The 18,265-nt window shown below is 36.8% G+C and overlaps 1 protein-coding gene and 1 long non-coding RNA gene across 2 annotated transcripts in view; one reads left to right on the top strand and one right to left on the bottom strand.

Moving 5' to 3' along the window:
* The window catches only part of MACC1 (MET transcriptional regulator MACC1), a 34,030-nt gene extending 22,188 nt beyond the window's left edge, over positions 1 to 11,842 (top strand). The window contains 2 exon segments of the mRNA XM_049714588.1: positions 4,826 to 6,695; positions 11,759 to 11,842. Coding sequence (XP_049570545.1) covers positions 4,826 to 5,038 — 213 coding nt within the window. The 3' untranslated portion in view covers positions 5,039 to 6,695; positions 11,759 to 11,842.
* The window catches only part of LOC125965339 (uncharacterized), a 702,471-nt gene that overhangs the window by 288,872 nt on the left and 395,334 nt on the right, over positions 1 to 18,265 (bottom strand). The window lies entirely within an intron of this gene.

Below are 18,265 nucleotides of genomic sequence, written 5' to 3'. Positions count from 1 at the left end.
TATGTATATTTGGACATAATTTCATAAAGTCTGTAGTTAATTAATGTATGGAAGTTACCTTTTGTGTCTTTGCCTGTGATAACATATGTTCACTTGCTGAGTACGAAAATAGAATGATCTTAGAAAATTAAAAAATGCTGAAGAAAAATGTAAGTATTTAAGAACTTGAGTCCAAATGTCATATATCTATACCGCAAAGGATGACAAACAACTGATTAGACTTTTGCATTGATGAAAGCTGGACTTCTTTCAGGCTTTGTTAAGGCAATCTCAGTATAGAAAAAGTTGTATTTACTCTGCCTGGCAGAGACTTTCTTATTGAGGGAAAACGTAGTTCTTAATATTTTTCATCAGTGTATCAAGTACATAACTACAACATATGCTTTTGAACCCATTCCTTCTCTATTTTTCTTGATACTTGCCCCCTTAGTTACATGCCCCAACTCCATAATTTTTTTTTTTTTTTTTTTTTTTTGCGGTACGCGGGCCTCTCACTGCTGTGGCCTCTCCCGTTGCGGAGCACAGGCTCCGGACGCGCAGGCTCAGCGGCCATGGCTCACGGGCCCAGCCGCTCCGCGGCATGTGGGATCTTCCCGGACCGGGGCACGAACCCGTGTCCCCTGCATCGGCAGGCAGACTCTCAACCACTGCACCACCAGGGAAGCCCCATAATTATTTTAATGTTTGTCTGTGTTTATGTCTTTTCTGTCTAAAGAAAGTTAACTTTTCTCCTTGAGTATGTTGCATTTGCTACCTCTCTAGTCCTCAACAACCCTAAATTCTCCATCTGGCTAAGTTAGGATTCAAACCAAACGCTCCTTTCAATTAATATTACTTTATACAGACCTTTTTCCTTTTAAACATACTTTTCATTTTCCACTGCTTCTACTTCTAGCTTTGTCTCTCTTCCTTTAACTTCCAAATTCCAGACATGACCCATTTGTTCTGTGGCTTCCAGTTCCTTGGCACCTGCTCATACCTGCAGTCTGCCTTCCACCACTCTCTTGAAACTGCCTCCTCCAAGGTTACCAAAGTCCTTTCAATTGCCAAAATCCTGAATTTTCTCAGTTTTCTTTCATGTTTCCACATCACTTGATGTTCGAGGTAGCAGAAGACGTAACAGAAAAGAGATGTCCTGAGTGAGTGCCATGCTGGTAGATGTTTTACAAGTTCTTCAAGGGAAGAAAAGCCCTAACTTAAAGCTTTTGCCCATTTCCTTGGTGTAAAAACTCCCAACATGGGTGATTTTAATCTTACAATGTGATGTCACTGAACATGGAATTGGGAGGCTATATGAACAATAGGCTGGTGTGAGCCAGCTCCAGCAAACCACTGAATGTCCTTTGGGGGATACTATCAGCCCTTAACTTTTGCAACATGAAGCAATCTGCTTCATTTTCTATTACTCTGACACTAGCTTCTCTCCATCCTTTTATTGCTTCTCTTTCTTAGTTGTGGTCCCTAACTGTAGACTTAATTAAAGGTTAAATTTTTCATCCCTTTTTTTTCCTCCGTGGCATTTTCCTCTACTCTCATGCTTTTCACCATCAGTGTAGCACAAGTGACACTAAACTCTTGCCTACTCCCTAGAGATCATCTCTCTATTCCAATTTCTTATTGGAAATAAGAGATAGCCCCTTTTTACTTCAAACTCAGTAAGGCTAAAATCCGACTGCTTATCTTTCCCTCACCCAAAAAGTACCCACTTTCCACCATATCCTACTGAAAAGCATTAAATGCAAACAATATGCCAGCACTTCATGAGGTACTTTGGACACAGACATGGAGATTATTATCCATATTTTATAGATTAAAAAATTCAAAGCTCAGATAAGTTAATAAATTTACTCTAACTGACCCATCCAATACCCAATGGAAATCAGATGTGAACCCAGGATTCTGAAATCAAAACTCATCTTTCTTTCTGTTACACCATAGTGCTTCTCGGTTGATGGAACTATCCTTTTTTTTCTTACACTGAATTAGAATGTGCAAGTAATTTTTGAGTTTTTCTTAATCATTATTTAGTATAAAACCCTGTCTATTCATACATTGGGCCAGTGTTTGTGCAAGTATGTATCTCCCTTCTATGCTTTAAAGCTTCTAAAAACAAGAGCCCTGCTATATATCAACATTTTATTCCTTTTTGTAACAAAATTCCTTATAGCAGTAACTCAGTAATTTTGATTTAATAAGTGAAATAATTAATTAATGAACAACAATGTATTTCAAATATTTTCACTGTATGTGTACTACAGTGGTGTTTCTCTGTCATCTGTATTGAGAGCCACCAATGATGTTATATATAGCAGAACAAATTTTGCACTGAAGGAATATTCAGGCTTAATTTGCTACAAAGAGGAGCAAAAATGGGATGCAAAATGTGCTCGTATTTTAGTACAAATCATGCAGTTTACCATTGCCATAGTATTTTTAGCCCAAAGCCACTGTACCTATTTCTAGGTAGCTTATGGTTTAGACTCCAGGGGATCTCCAATGAGTGTAGAGCAATATGCCTCCTTGTATTTCTGACTAATTCAGAGGACTCCTGGAAAGTCTTTTTACACTTTCAGAGGTCCTAATTAGGGTCCAGGACTCAGCCATCTTTCCACATTTCTCTGAATTGCAAGAGCTGACCATACTGTTCTGCTATCAGTACAAATTGCCAGACTTGAGGAGATTATGTGGCCCTCTGCCTAAGTAAGTTGGTAAGTGTATCATTGGACTTCTGCATCTGTAGTTTCTAATTCCCATATCACCTTGGTGTATTTCCTGCTTCTGACAGCAGCAAGGGGCTCCTTCGTCATTGAGTTTGCCTCAGGCCTTTTCTATACATAGCAATGCACTGTGCTGCAGCAAGATATGTGATGCAGAGCTTTTCTACCCAGGAAAGTTAGTGAAGATGTGTACTTTGAATCTGCACTGTAGTGCACAACCTGTAAATTACCCATCTGCAATTCTTAAGAGACATCTGTTTTCAGTGAAACTGTGCCATTACCTTGGTACTGAAATGCTCTCAGTTGCTGTTTATCATAAAATATCTTCAAATACATCTTTTTATCAGACTCAGTCACTAAGGGGCTTAGAATAAAGTCTTAGAAGCCTTTAGCTATAAACACTTATTTTAAACAATATATAACAAGTTGAAAAATAATGTAACAGCTAGTTGAGCATCAGGGAATTTTAAATGAATGCAACATAGAATACAGGTCTCAAAGCTTTTACAGTGGGTCACGGGATTATTCCCACTACAGAATAATCTACTCATTTAGTGCTTTTTTGCATCTTAGCAGTGATAGGCAAGACTGAATCTGCCAAAAAGGCTCTATTAATATGCCTCACCTCATCTTCCATTGCAGAGTATTAGTGGGACTTACTCTTTGGGAGGTTTGGTTTCAGTGTGAATATTCAGAAAAATAGATGAGAGAACACCTCATTCACAGTTCTTTATAAATCAGCTTGGTGAGGATAAAGCTTATATACAGAAATATGGGATGACTTCTGTTGCTGCATTATGACTACATAAATAGGGATTAACTTTGATAATTATCTTCCATTCAATACCTTGAAGACTCGAGCTTTGTCTAGAGAGGTGAAAATATGGGTGTTCATGGCTTCCCAGGAATGCTAATTGGATAAATAACATCAAATTATCCTTTGAGCCTGATGCATAGCCTTTCATATAGATTGAATTGAAACATAACAGAACTCCTTATTTAGGTCTTTTATTCTTTTAACTTCAATTGTAGGGTATATGGGGGTATCAGTGGAAGGTGAAGGATTATATCCCAAGGCCCTTTATCATGTGATATTACTGTTAATTGAGTCTCTGTTTTAAGAGGGCAACTCTGTATAATATGTAGCTAACAATCTGTGTTCCTGCACTTTGAAAGTGATAAAATCACAAATGAATTAGTTTAGTGAACCCAAATAAGTAGCAAGTAACAAAGTTTATATTCCAAATATTCCAGTTACAAGTGCAGAGATCGTTTCGTTGTTTTCCTAGAGAAAATGTATTTTAACCTGGGTGTGTGTCTGTGTGTGTGTGTATTCCACAATTTGTCTTATTTGGTCGGCCTTTGTCTCTATTCTCGCTAAGCCTGGTTGCCTTGGTTACCATTACATACACCCTTGTATGTGAGGTTCCTCTTTGGCGTACATTTATTTCTATGGAAACAATGAGGTCATTGGTATGGGTAGGTGCTTAGGGAAAGCGTAATAAGTATTGAATATCTATCTTTCTTTTGGTCATTAAAATGTATCATTAAATTATTTTTTAATTAGAGAATTATATTTTTGCTTTCCTTTTGACTTGATCGTGAAGCTACATTTTTCCTCGTTTATAGACTTGGTCAAATAAAATGACTTAAATCATTAGATATACTGTATACTTCCTTCTTGTTATATGTGGTATGGTAAAGATCTCCACAGACACATAACAATAAAAGAGTTATTATTTTAACCTTAAAAGTCTGTCAGAGAGCAAAAAGTTTATCTCAATAACATCTGTTACAATAAAAAAATTGCACAAGGAATTTTGTATTCCTATGAAGACAATGAACAATGTTTAGATCATGAATCAAGGAAAAAAAAAGCCCTACTTGTGGTCATTATTTTTTAAATCTTGAGGTTTAGAAATAGGAATGTAACAGAGGAGTGATAGTTATTAAAACATGTTTTCTGTGACATTAAATAAGTTATATGTAATTGGTATTCCATTTTCTTCTTAAGTTTTAAGAGGCTTTTAAACCTTTTTTTAAAGCATCTATTTTCCTCTCTGATTTATTTCCAAACTACTCCAGTTTAATGTTTTTTTTCTTTATAGATGATGTGGAAACCTGCCTGTGATTTTCTCTATACTTGGAGTGCTCACTACGGAAATAGTTACAGAGATGTGTTACAAGACCTTCAATCAGCTTTGGACAGAATAAAAAACCCTGTGACCAAACAAAGGCGAGACTTAACTGGAGCTTTAATACTAGTAAGTTCTTTAGAGGTTTTGAGAGCAACTACATTCTCCACTTCTGAGGAAGTATAGAATTGAAGAGTATGTTTTGGAGGAGGGAGTAGGGGGAGAAAGGAAAATAAAGGGGTGTGTATGTGTGGTTGTGTGTGTGTGTGTGTGTGTGTGTGTGAAAGAGAAAGAAACTCAGAAAAGTATTACTTTTTTTCATGTTTGAAAAAGTATTTTTTCCTGGTGAAAGCACAGCCTAACACAAAATCCAAGGATGTGTTTTATAATCAAATATGCATTTTTATATATGTTTCAAATGCAAACATTAAGCTGCTTTGTTGCTGAGAAGGGAAAGAAAAGCCCTCTCTCCCTTTCAAAGTTACTTTTAATTTCTTTTAGTTAAAACAAATGACAGCTAACATAGTTACATCACACAGATACCCAGATAATCTAGAGACTCTCAATGTGAACACTGGAATTTTGCCAGCAGACAGGTAGGGAGAGAGGAGAAGCAAACAATACTCTGTGGCCAGGGACAGGGCTACAGGCTTTCTATGCCTGATCGCTTTTATTTCTCAGTGGTGTTTGCCAGCATTATTCCCGTTTTTCATGTGAAGAAACTAAGGACTGGAGAGGATGCTCAGGGCTCTACAGCCAGTGTGAAGGAGATTTTCTGTTTGCAGAACTTGGTTCTGGATTTTTAAGAAGACATAGAACATAGGAATATAGTTTAAAAAAATCAAAATGCATATTAAAACTTATAGGGAAATGGTAATGCTTTCATTTTCATTGGAGCTCACTGCTCTTTTGTACCATCTCTTGAAAGACTGCCAGAAGGAACATATGATTTATCAGAAATCTGTTGTCTGTACCCACTAGCTGGAGTTTTCACCACCTTCCTCCAGCATCTTGAGACCTAGCTAATCCTGCCTGAGTTTTGGACTTTTTCTTCAGGATCATAGTGCAGAGTAGTTCTTTAACTCTCAAAGATTTTTAAAAACAAGAGTTATTTTTAAAAACCTGATTTATCACTGCTGAGTGCAGTAGTCTTAACCACTATAACCACTGATAACTGTGTGTGTGCATGCTCATGTGTTCATGTAAACACGTGTGTGTGTGTGTGTTTGTGTGCACCAGAGTGTTTTCTAAAGCTTCTGGAAGACAAAGATGATATAGAAATTTGGGCCAGTATAAATGCTAACTGTTGGAGAGTTGATAAAGAGATGGTCTGTGCTTACTCCTATGTTCAATCCTCTGCCGCGTGCCAGTGTTTATGTGTTTTAGACAGTCATTCATTTATTGGCATTCAGTTGTCAGATGGAGTGTGTGTACCTACTCTGTGGCAGACACATAGATGTTTGAGGTTAATAATGGGGAAAAAACAGCATGATCGTTGACTTCAATTCTGCTGAAGTGATAGAGACAATAATAAAAAAAATACACAGTTAAATCTAAAATGGCATCTGCAATACCTGCTGAAATGGAAAGGCTGGGAAGCTAAGAGATATAGATATTGGGGGACATCATATAGATCAGGGAGATCAGATAAGTTTTCCCTGGTAAAGAAAGGATGAGCCTGAAGGAAGATTAGACACTGCTTCTGGTCTGGGGAGGTTGGAAGAGGCAGTTCCTCAATGCACTGAAGCCCTCAGGCAGGAGGAGAGCCCAGGAGATGCAGGGAGCCAGGATGAAGGGCTGGAAAGGGTGAAGGAGTGAAGGAAGGAAAGACATATCCTCAAAGGTAATGTGGATGAGCTGAATAAGGATTTTATTTAGGGATCCTGAATAAAACATGTCCATTTGGCTAAAAAGTAAAAGCAGAATCTTTTTAGAGCTTTTAATACACCCACCCTGGGGTATTTGGTATGCTGGCAAAGGTAATTTGAATTAGGGTTTAAGATCTTTAAGGCTTTTAATATTTATATTTGATGATAAGAGAATATAGCCTGCCCAAGGAGTTATGTACACACATTCAAGGACAGAATTTATTTTAGTTGAAAATGAATTCAGAGAGAAGAAAAAAGACAATTTGTAACTTCAGAACACAATCATTTTTAGTAGTGATTTTTCTTTTTTTAGAACATTCTTGGAATCTTATTAGCACATCAGCAAACCAGAGAATTTCGGGAAAGGATAATCAAGAATTAATAACTGGGTTTTTCCAGGCTCTGAGATCTGAGATGACAGAGATTTTGCTAGCTGATTAGGGCAGTAAGATTTTATAAATCACTTCAGGTTTATCGCATCATCTGTTGTGATTGTGGTTGGGAAGTTTAAGAAGAGTTTATAAAATGAACAGCATGATCTGTGTAATTTAAGGATGAAACAACAGTTTAAATATTAATATACACAAAGATATTTTATAATCTTGTAACAAATCCTTTCAGAGGAATTTTAAACCCATGTCCAAACATTCTGTTCTTTTAAATATATTCTAACATTTTTATAAATCATTTCCACTTTTCTGAATTTTATATTTTCCTTCCTCTAATGGATTTTCATAATCAGAAAAGATTAGCTCAGTAATCACGAATTGCCTTTTAAGATTTGGTGGCAAATCAAGGGAATTAATAAGGCACTTAAATCCCGTCCTTGACATCATTAAAAGCATCAAAAGCCATTAATATAAAACTTCTTTAAACATTTCGAAACTGGAAAAAGCATAGATGGTTCTTTCAGTTCTTCAGGCTCTTCCCCTAATGATGCATTAGGATGAGATTTTTGTTCAGTGCTCAGCTTGCAGTGTAGTAATTTTTCTATGTAAGCCACAGAGCCTCCGCTTCCTTCTGTTAAAGCCTTAATATGAAAGCCAATTAATGAGATGCAAGCAATAGTGAGTCATTAACTGTTCATGCCAGTCACGAATACAGCACACTTTCATGTCCTGTAATGTAGAAAATACCTTATTAAGTTTTGAACTTGGGGATGTCCAGGTCTCTGGAAGGAACAGAATGCATTACATTAATGGATGGTGTTGGTCTAAGAAATTTTGCTGCTACTAAATAGCTTTGAATATGTTATGTGAAAATACAGGGGCTTCCCTGGTGGTGCAGTGGCTGAGAATCCCCCTGCCATGGCAGGGGACATGAGTTCGAGCCCTGGTCCGGGAAGATCCCACATGCCGCGGAGCAACTAAGCCCGTGCGCCACAACTACTAAGCCTGCGCTCTAGAGCCCGTGAGCCACAACTAATGAAGTCTGCGTGGCTAGAGCCCATGCTCTGCAACAAGAGAAGCCACCACAATGAGAAGCCCACGCACTGCAACAAAGAGTAGCCCCCGGTCGCTGCAACTAGAGAAAGCCCACGTGCACCCAGCCAAAAATAAATAAACAAAAAAAGAAAGAAAGAGGAAATACAATAAAGAAAATACATTCAAAATCATACGATGCTATACATAATTAGAAGTTTCAGAATGAATTTTCATACTGTGCTACTGTAAATTATATTTTCCATAATTTTTTAATGTCCAAGGAATATTTAAGGCACTATAAAGGAAAAGGAGAATAATAAAAAGTATGTCTCTGAAGCCTTTTCTAATTAAAATAGATTTCTTTTCTTTTTATATGTGCATACTTCTTCCCCCCTCTTCTGTATGAAGTTTCCTTCATGTGCTGCTGTATAATTTAGTGAGTTCCAAAGTTCTAAAGAGGTGGGGTCAACCCAAAGACATTCTTCAAAATAACATAATTGTTGAAAGTTGGTTTCTTGCATGCTTATTTACTAGTCCACAATACAAAATAAAAAGTGACTATGTATACACTACAATATTTTATTATTTCACTAAATGTTATGGAAATTTGTGGCTTTTGCATGCATATTTTACCTTTTGTTTTTATGTATATCTAGGCTTATGTAGGCCAGAAAGCTTTAAATCTAATAGCTTTGCAATTCTGAATAATAGTTTATACATGAGGGAGTGCAGAAGGAGAGATTAGTACTGGATAATAATTAGTAAGGGCAAAGGAGAAAATTCCAGAGTAAGCACTGCTGTTGTAGTAGTGAGTACAACCTGAATGGCTTCTTCTGTAAGATACTAGTCCAGGAGTTGAAGCTGTGGCTTCTAATCTTTGCCCATTACTTCCTAAGAGACTTTTGACCTGTCATTCAGCCTCCCTGGGCTTCAGTTTTTTCATCTGTAAAACGAGGGGCTTGAACTGGGTAATCTTGAAATTCCTCTTAGGCTTAAATGTCTATGAATGTATAATGAGTAGGATATTTTGTGGGGTTTGTATATTTATTTTGCTGTGAGGGAAAAGAATGTGAACTAAGACTAATAGTTTGAATATCAATTACTTACATTAAAATAAGGTCCCCTCTGTGTGAGGCATAGCATGCACACATAAGCACACTAATCACTTTACAGATAGTATCTCATTTATTACTCATGTAGCCTACTGAAACTGGTTATGCAATATGCACAATTTTGAATAGTTGAAAACCACCAGCTATTGAAAACAAACTCAAATATGAGTATGAGGACTGAGTTAGAAGGTCAGCAATGGTTTTACTAGGAGCTACCCAAAGCACATTGTCAAACATGCTCCAGTCTCATTGCAAAGGCCTTAGACCAAGCAACCTCTACTACAGAGGTTCTTCAACTTTAGCAGCAGCAGAATCATCTAGAGGGCTTGTTGGAACACAGACTTCTGGGCTCCACCCCAGAATTCTGATTCAGCAGGTCTAGGGTGGTGCCTGAGAATTTGCATTTCTGATAAGTTCTCAGGTAATATAGATGCTGCTGGTCCAGGGACTATACTTGAGTACCACAGCATTAATTTCCTTCATCTCTATAAGAATAAAGGAATCTTTGCTAAACCAGAAAACCTTACTTCTAGGTAACAAATTTTTATGTCATTCCATCAAAAAAATAGTTTTTAAATTGTAAAACAAAAAAACCCCTGCAAATCAGATTATATAATGGCTCCATTTATATATATAAAGTGAACATTTTCATAATGACTTCCTAAACACTTGAAGAATAATTTTTATTATAAAACTAATTAAAATAATTAACATCTCTACATCTCGTTTAAAATGTAAACACATTTGAATAAAAATAGGTTAATAATTTGAGACATTTAATGTGTGTTAAGATGATTTTGCAAAATATATGCACTGTTTCTATAAAATATTTTTGGAGAAAGCCTTGTTTTTACTGGCCCATCACTTATGTCTTGTTAAATTAATTTTTCCCCATTGGAAACAAAAAATGTTTCTAATGTGGTCAGTACAACTCTCTCTATGCCTCACCTTCTTTGTAGAATTACAGAGTGATCACAGGCACTTGTTAATAAGGTAGAGAGATGTTCTCTTTCCAATGAGGAATTCCACATTTAAAGGGATGGTGACTCTGACAGGGGTGATGAGCTGAGCAGCCTCACTTTGACATTAATGTATCATATCTCATCCTCTGCCAAAATTTTCTTTTTAATTGTTCTTCTTTGGGTGACTAGGAGGATCTATGACTTATTTTTTCCTTCTTAGATACATTTGAGACTCTCCTTTTGGGCTTGGAAGCAGATTTTAAATTTAAATTCCTAATATATAAGTTGACACTTAAACCCTTGGAATGTGCTGAGACATTTAACGTATTTATATAAATATGATTAGTAGTTGAAAATCAAACTTAGCCATGATGATATTACTCATTTTACTTAAACTGGTTCTACCAAAGTCAGTCATTTAAGCAGAATTTGGGGTTGACAAGTTTGGTATAATGTTGACCTTACACTTATTATGTTAAATGGCATAATAGAATTATCTACCACACTCTTTCTTAGTATAGTAGAAAAATCCATTATAAGAGGAAAATATACTCTTTTACTCCAGAAAATATGTACTCAGCGCTCACTCAGTCTCCTTACATCATGGTGGAAAGCAAGGAAAGTGTGAAGGAGAGATAGGAAAAAATTTGATTGTGGTCTAATGAAAGGAACAATGGAAACTTTCTCTCTTATTGCTGGTCTTTTTAAAAACGTAAAATATCTTTCATTGATTCTCCTTATCTGATTAATAATAAGATACAAATTAACTGTTGCTTGGTTTCCTCCAGGATGGATTTAATGCTGCTAAAGACTGTTCCTTAAAACTCTTAAGAAACTTCAGCAAGAGCAAACACAGCAGCCCTACGTTAAGATTGTAATTTAGCAGTCTTTCGGGAGCTAGTGTCAGAAAACCTATTTCAAACTGGCTTAAGCACAAAGAATTTATTGTCTCTCACAACTGAAAACTCCAGGGGTAGTTTCAGGCATTCCAGGATTCAGGGCTTGAAGGGTGTGATCAAGTTGCTCATTTGTTTTTCACTCTTCTCTGACTTTGATTATATTAGTTTAATCCTTGGGCTCCACAAAGCAGCCCAGCAGCTCTGGGCTCTCTCTGGGGCAAGATGGCTGCAGCAGCTCCCACCTCATATTTCTCCATGTTCCAGTTTCAGGCTGTGGTGGCTTTGTAATGTGTCGACTTGGCTAAACTAAACTATGTTTCCCAGAATTCTCTTCACTGAATATGTCTGGGTAGGGTTAGCTACAAGAGAAATCTGTGGAAGATTTGGAAGGTCACTGTGGAGCAATAGCCGCTGTGACTCTTGGAAGGTGGATGTAGGTTAGGCTCCATAGCAGCTTCTGACTCAGCTTGTTGGTGGGCATCTGCAGCCAGAGCACCACCTGTCCTGAGGGTTATCCACAGCAGCAAGGTTGCGGGCTTGGAGACAGGGAGGGACCAACAAGGGTGCGAGTAACTGACAAAGGCAGATTCTAGTTGTCCCTGCTCTTCCTCAGTCAGGTGTTCATCTTTTCTTTCCCTCAGCCTGACCTATGACTTCTGGCTCCACACCAGAGACAGAAGAAAGCGCCAGGCCAAGACTTTGACCAGCTCTCACATATGTGTCAGGTCAAATCACTGCAATAAATCCTTATTGTATATCATTGCTGATGGTCCTGCTTTTCTGAGTAAACTTTGATTGATAGGTAGGGCAATACTGAGTATTTCCCTATAACCCCAGAAGAAGAGTGCCTCTGATTAGACCAGTTTAGGTTTTGTGCTTCTCCCTCAGCCAGTCACTAAGGGCTGTAACCAGCAATCCTTTGACTGGTCAGACCTGGGTCACAAGCTCCTTCCTTGACAACCTCCCCCCTCATTCAAACCACTGGGTTTGGGAGTCACTGGTCACCAGGTGAAATTGAGATCTGTTCCTGGAATTGGGAGGAGGTTGGTGTTGGGGACGTCAACAACAATTTTCCATTAAAAATGTGATGTGAGATAACCTCAGAACTATTTTTCCTATACCAGGAAAACTTTTTCCCTCAAGTGTAATTCAAGAATCTAGTCATCTGAGTCCTTCTCACGAGACTGGGCAGTGGGCCTGCTTCTGTAAACTTCTGCACTAAATCAAACGCTAAGTAAGTGAAACCTCACCGGCAATCTACCCTTTACATACCAATTTATAAATTGCTGATGACAGGACAGAGCCATCTAAAACCCCATCAAGACTGTGAATTCACCTGACCCAGGAGGTCCAGCGGTAGATCTCCTATTGCTCCTAATTGTTCGGTCTCAAGCAGGACCTGTAACCTAGTCAATGCACCTCAGCTGCTGCCAGAAAGAAGCTGACTGGGAGAGAGGGATAGAGGAGGAGTTCCCAGAGTGCCTGATTGAGAAAATTGTAAAGATTGAGTGGCAGGTATCACCTGCTCGTGAAAAACATCACAGCACAATCCTTTGAACATTCTCTGAATGAAATTATGAAAGGAAGTCCAAGGTCAGGGGTATTTCTATCTTTGTCAGCCATCTGACTTTTCATTGGAGACCTTTATCTCCACTTTTGAATCAGTAATAACCTCTAAATGCTGCCCAAGGGGAAAGTAGAACAGCAAAGTAAATTAGATGATTCTAAGACATCGGTGAAAAATAGGACAAAATGACACAAAAGGGATACACTGACAAAGGTGGTGTATTTATTTGCTTGTTCTATATACAGAACAAATTTATTAAGATAAAGCTCATATTATACAATTCATTCTGTCCATTTTTAAGAACCTATAAACATTTTCTTTCTTAATACATAGTTCCTGTATAATATGTGTTTAATATGTGTTCAGTTATACTTATGATTTACTCTGAGTGGAGAAATGCTCTTCAGGAAAGACTATCATACTATTGTTTTTCAGGTGGAGTGGAATGCTGTGGGTTGTGGTGAAATAAAAGATGATTGATCAAGGTTATCCATGAGAAGATGAGACAGCGCTTGATGTTACATTCCTAAAGCTATTTTCAAGAGGTTTCACTGATAGGTTGGAAGAAAAAAATCCATACTCTTAAGAGAACCTTTCTATTTATTTCCATTTGGATTGCTGAGAAGTTTACTGTGTGCCTAGGGATAACAGTCCAAGTACTGATGTGAGAGCTACAAACCCATACAAGTAATTAATCCATACGCCCTGGGTTCTTGCCTTGAGCAAGGTTCTAAATCTGTATTTAATGAGAGTTCATTTTGATCACTTAGTATTTCTGTATTTATCCACCAGAAAATTTTATTAGTTTGCTAGTGCCGCCATAACAAAGTACCATAAAATGGGTGACTTAAACAACAAAAATTTATTTTCTCCCAGTTCTGGAGGCTAGAAGTCCAAGATCAAAGCTTTGGCAGGGTTGGTTTCTTCTGAGGGCCATGAGGGAAGGATCTGTTCTAGGCCTGTCTCCTGGCTTGTAGATGGTTATCTTCTCTGTGTCTTTATGCGGTTTTATCTTGGTACATGTGTCTATGTCCTAATCTCTTCTCATATTTGATTAAGGCTTACCCTAGTGACTTCATTTTAACTTAATAACCTTTTGAAAGACCCTATCACCAAATCTAATAACATTCTTAAGCATTGGGGGTTAGGAGTTCAACATACGAATTGGGGGGGACACAATCCAGCCATAAATCCATAACAGAAATGATATGGTCAAATTTTTTTTAATTTAGTGAAATCATCTACTTTCTTTGAATGTATTTTAAACAATCCCACAATGAGCCTTTAAAAAATTTTTCTTCCTTGCTTCTCTATCACAGGCAAATCATAGATGCCTGAGAAATGATGGATGTTCCAGAGCCACAGAATGAATAGAATTATATTGAGATGGCAAACCTAGACAGCTGGAACCTTTTCACTACATTGTCCTTTTACTTCAGGCAAGAAATATCATCAAATTCTGCTTATTAGAACTAATGAAAAATATTGGTGTAGATAAACATACTCATAGATGGTTTCCCTTGGGTTTTCTTTGTTGTTATTATAGGATCTGAGTGCTTTAGATAAAGAATGCTCTTTCTACAGGTGGGCAACGTGAAGATAAAGAGCAGAGTGTTGTGGGTAAGGATTATGACATGTATCTGGACCCTTTTTTTGTGAACACTGAGATGCCTAGGAAGGTGAATGTCTTTTACTGAGCAAACTAAAATAATGGAAGGCTTAGATCACCCAGAAAGCATGAGGAGCAAATCTGGAAAATCTGTCTTGAAGAGTGTGGTGGGGAGGAAAGAGAAGATATCCTGAGGGGGTCAAGTACATCATACTGAAGAGAGATCTGAGAGAAGCAGCAGCAACTGGGAACTGCAACTGGGAACTGCATTTGAGAGAGAAGGCTAAAAAGTCTTCCCCAGCTGTCATTTTTTCCAGTCATTTCAGGGCAATTAGGGTAAATAAGCTTGGAACTGAGGGGTTTCCTGAGACTTGGAATTTCCATTGCTGAAACCAGGAAAGTCCCAGGCAAACTGAAACAGTTGGTCACCCCAGGTATAAAACACTGAAAGACAGTGCTAAAAATAAAAGTGGCAACTGGGAAGGATATCACTTTCAATCATTATCAGGCATTTTGCACCATAGCTCAAACAATCACAATAGTTAAACCTTTGTTAGCGAAGGACATGGGATATTTTTATAGGTGAAGGGAGACATGCAGAATACCAAAAATGTGTCACTGACTTGGGGACAGACTGTCTTGAGAAAAGGGCAAAACTTAAAGTAAGTACCAGTGCAGAAGGTGATAGGGAGAGATAATGAATGCAAACCTTGCTAATTACAGTTTTGGCTGAGGACCAGACCTGATAAAACTCATGCCACTTTGATGTGGGTAATCTTTGAAATGATTATCTGTAAGTGTATTACTTAATTATCAGTTTCTCTGACTACAAAGCACACCAATTATTAACTCAGTTCAGTCAAAAAGATACAATGGTCAAAAAAATTTGTGACTTTACTGAGCAGTTTATGGGAAGGGTATTTTTCAAAGTGGTTATTTTGGTTTATAAAGACCAGTGTTAGGCATAATCATTTGCACATTTAATTAACTAATTAATTGAATTATAGTTGATTTATAATATATTAGTTTCAGGTGTACAGTGATTCTGTATTTGTATAGATTATAATCCATTTAAAATTATTACAAAATAATGGCTATAATTCCCTGTGCTATACAATATATCCTTGTTGCTTATCTATTTCATACATAGTGGTTTGTATCTCTTAATCCCATACCCCTATCTTGGCCATCCCACCTTCCTTCTCCCCACCAGCATCCACTAGTTTGTTTTATATATCTGTGAGTCTGTTTCTGTTTTGCTATATTCATTCATTTGTTTTATTTCTTAGAGTCCACGTTAAGTGATAACATACAGTATTTGTCTTTCTCTGCCTGACATATTTCACTAAGAATAATACTCTATAAGTCCATCCACATTGTTGCAAATGGCAGAATTTCATTCTTTTTATGGCTGAGTAATATTCCATTGCATATATATGCCACATCTTCTTTATCCATTTGTCTGTTGATAGACATTTGGATTGCTTCCATATCTTGGCCATTGTAAGTAGTGCTGCTATGAACATTGGAGTGCACATACCTTTTTGAATTAGTGTTTTCATTTTTTTTCTTTCAGATATATCCCCAGGAGTGGGATTGCTGGATCCTATGGTAGTTCTATTTTTAGTTTCTTGAGGAAGCTCCATACTGTTCTCCATAGTGGCTGTATCAATTTACATTCCTACCAGCAGTGTACAAGTGTTCCCTTTTCTCCACACCCTCTCCAGCATTTGATATTTGTAGACATTTTGATGATAGTCATCCTGAAAGGTGTGAGTTGATATCGTTGTTTTGATTTGCATTTCTCTAATAATTAGTGACGTTGAGCATCTTTTCATGGATGTTGAATTTTGTCAAATGCTTTTTCTGTGACTAAAGAGATGATTGTGTGATTTTTATCCTTCCTTTTGTTAATGTGTTGTATCACATTGATTATTTGTGAATATTGAACCATCCTTGCAACCCTGGAATAAATCCCACTTAATCATGATATATGATCCTTTCTATATATTATTAGATACAGATTACTAATATTTTGTTAAGGATTTTCACATCTATATTCATCAAAGATATTGGCCTGTAATTTTTTTGTGTGTGTGATCTTTGTCTGGGTTTGGTATCAGGGTGATGGTGGCCTTGGAGAATGAATTTGGGAGTGTTCTATCCCCTTCAGTTTTTTGCAGTAATTTAACAAGGATTGGTATTAGCTATTCTTTATATGTTTGGCAGAATTCCCCTGTGAAGCCATTCGGTCCTGGACTTTTCTTTGCTGGGAGTTTTTTAATTACAAATTTAATTTCACTACTAATGATCTGTCTGTTCAAATTTTCTATTTCTTCTTGATTCAGTCTTGGCAGGTTGTATGTTTCTAGAAATCTGTCCTTTTCTTCGAGGTTGTCCAATTTGTTGGCATGTAACTATTTGTAATAGTCTCTTATGATCTCTTGTATCTCTGTGATATTGGTTGTAACTTCTCCTTTTTTGTTTCTAATTTTGTTTATTTGGGTCTTCTCACTTTTCTTCTGGATGAACCTGGCTAAAGATGTATCAATTTTGTTTTTCTTTTAAAAAACCGGCTCTTGATTTCATTGATATTTTCCATTGTTTTTTGGTCTCCATTTTATTTATTTCCACTCTGATCTTTATCATTTCCTTCCTTCTGCTGACTTTGGGCTTTGTTAGTTCTTCTTTTTGTAATTCCTTTAGGTGGTAGGTTAGATTGTTTATGTGAGATTTTTCTTCTTTCTTGAGGAAGGTTTGTATTGCTATAAACTTCCCTCTTAGATGTGCTTTTCCTGAATCCCATAAATCTTGGAAAGTTATGGTTTCATTTTAATTTTTCTTAAGGTATTTTCTGATTTTTCTTTGATTTCTTCACTGACCCATTTTTTTTTTTAGTAGCATGTTGTTTAGCCTTCGTGATTTTTAGTTTCATACTGTTGTGATTGGGAAACAAATGCTTGATATAATTTCTATTTTCTTAAACTTTTCAAGACTTGTTTTGTGTTCTAGCATATGATCTATCCTGGAGCACTTTCCATGTGCATTTGAAAATAATGTGTATTCTGCTGATTTTGGATGGAATGTCCTATAGATATCCATTAAGTCCAACTGGTCTATTGTGGCATTTGAGACCACTGTTGCCTTTTTGATTTTCTCTCTGAATGATCTGTCCATTGATGTAAGTGGGGTGTTAAAATTCTTTACTATTATTATATTATTGTCAATTTCTCCCTTTATTTCTGTTAATATTTGCTTTATATATTTAGGTGCTCCTGTATTAGGTGCATACATGTTAATGAGTGTAATATTCCCTTCTTGTATTGGTCCCTTAACCATTATATAATGCCCTTCTTTGTCTTTTGTTATAGCCTTTATGTTCATATCCATTTTGTCTGTATGAATATTTCCACTCCTGTTTTCTTGTTGTTTCCATTTGAATGAAATATCTTTTCCCATCATCTCACTTTCAGTCTATGTGTGTCTTTAGCTCTGGAGTGAGTCTCTTGTAGGCAGTATATAGATGGGTCTTGTCATGTTTTTTATCCAATCAGCCACCCTATGTCTTCTGATTGGACCATTTATTTCATTGACATCTAAATTAACTATTGATAGGTATGTACTTACACCATTTTATTGCATGTTTTCGAGTTGTTTTTGTAGTTCTTCTCTGTTATTTTTTCTTGTTTCTTCCCTTGTGGTTGGATGATTTTCTTTAGTAGTATGCTTGTATTCATTTCTTTTTAGTTGTTGTGTATCTGTTGTAGGTTTTTGATTACTGGTTACCATGAGATTCATATGTGTTGACCTATAACAATATCTACTTGTTTTATACTGGTAGTCAGTTAAGTTCAAACATATGCTAAAAGATCTACATTGTTTATTCTGCTCTCCCATGTTTTGTGTTTTTGATGTCATATTGTACATCTTCATGCTTATCCCTTAACTGTTTGTTATACTTATAGTTACTTT

Source organism: Orcinus orca, chromosome 9 (genome assembly GCF_937001465.1).
Source record: "Orcinus orca chromosome 9, mOrcOrc1.1, whole genome shotgun sequence".
NCBI lineage: Eukaryota > Metazoa > Chordata > Mammalia > Artiodactyla > Delphinidae > Orcinus > Orcinus orca.
This window is presented reverse-complemented; position numbering and strand designations above follow the sequence as displayed.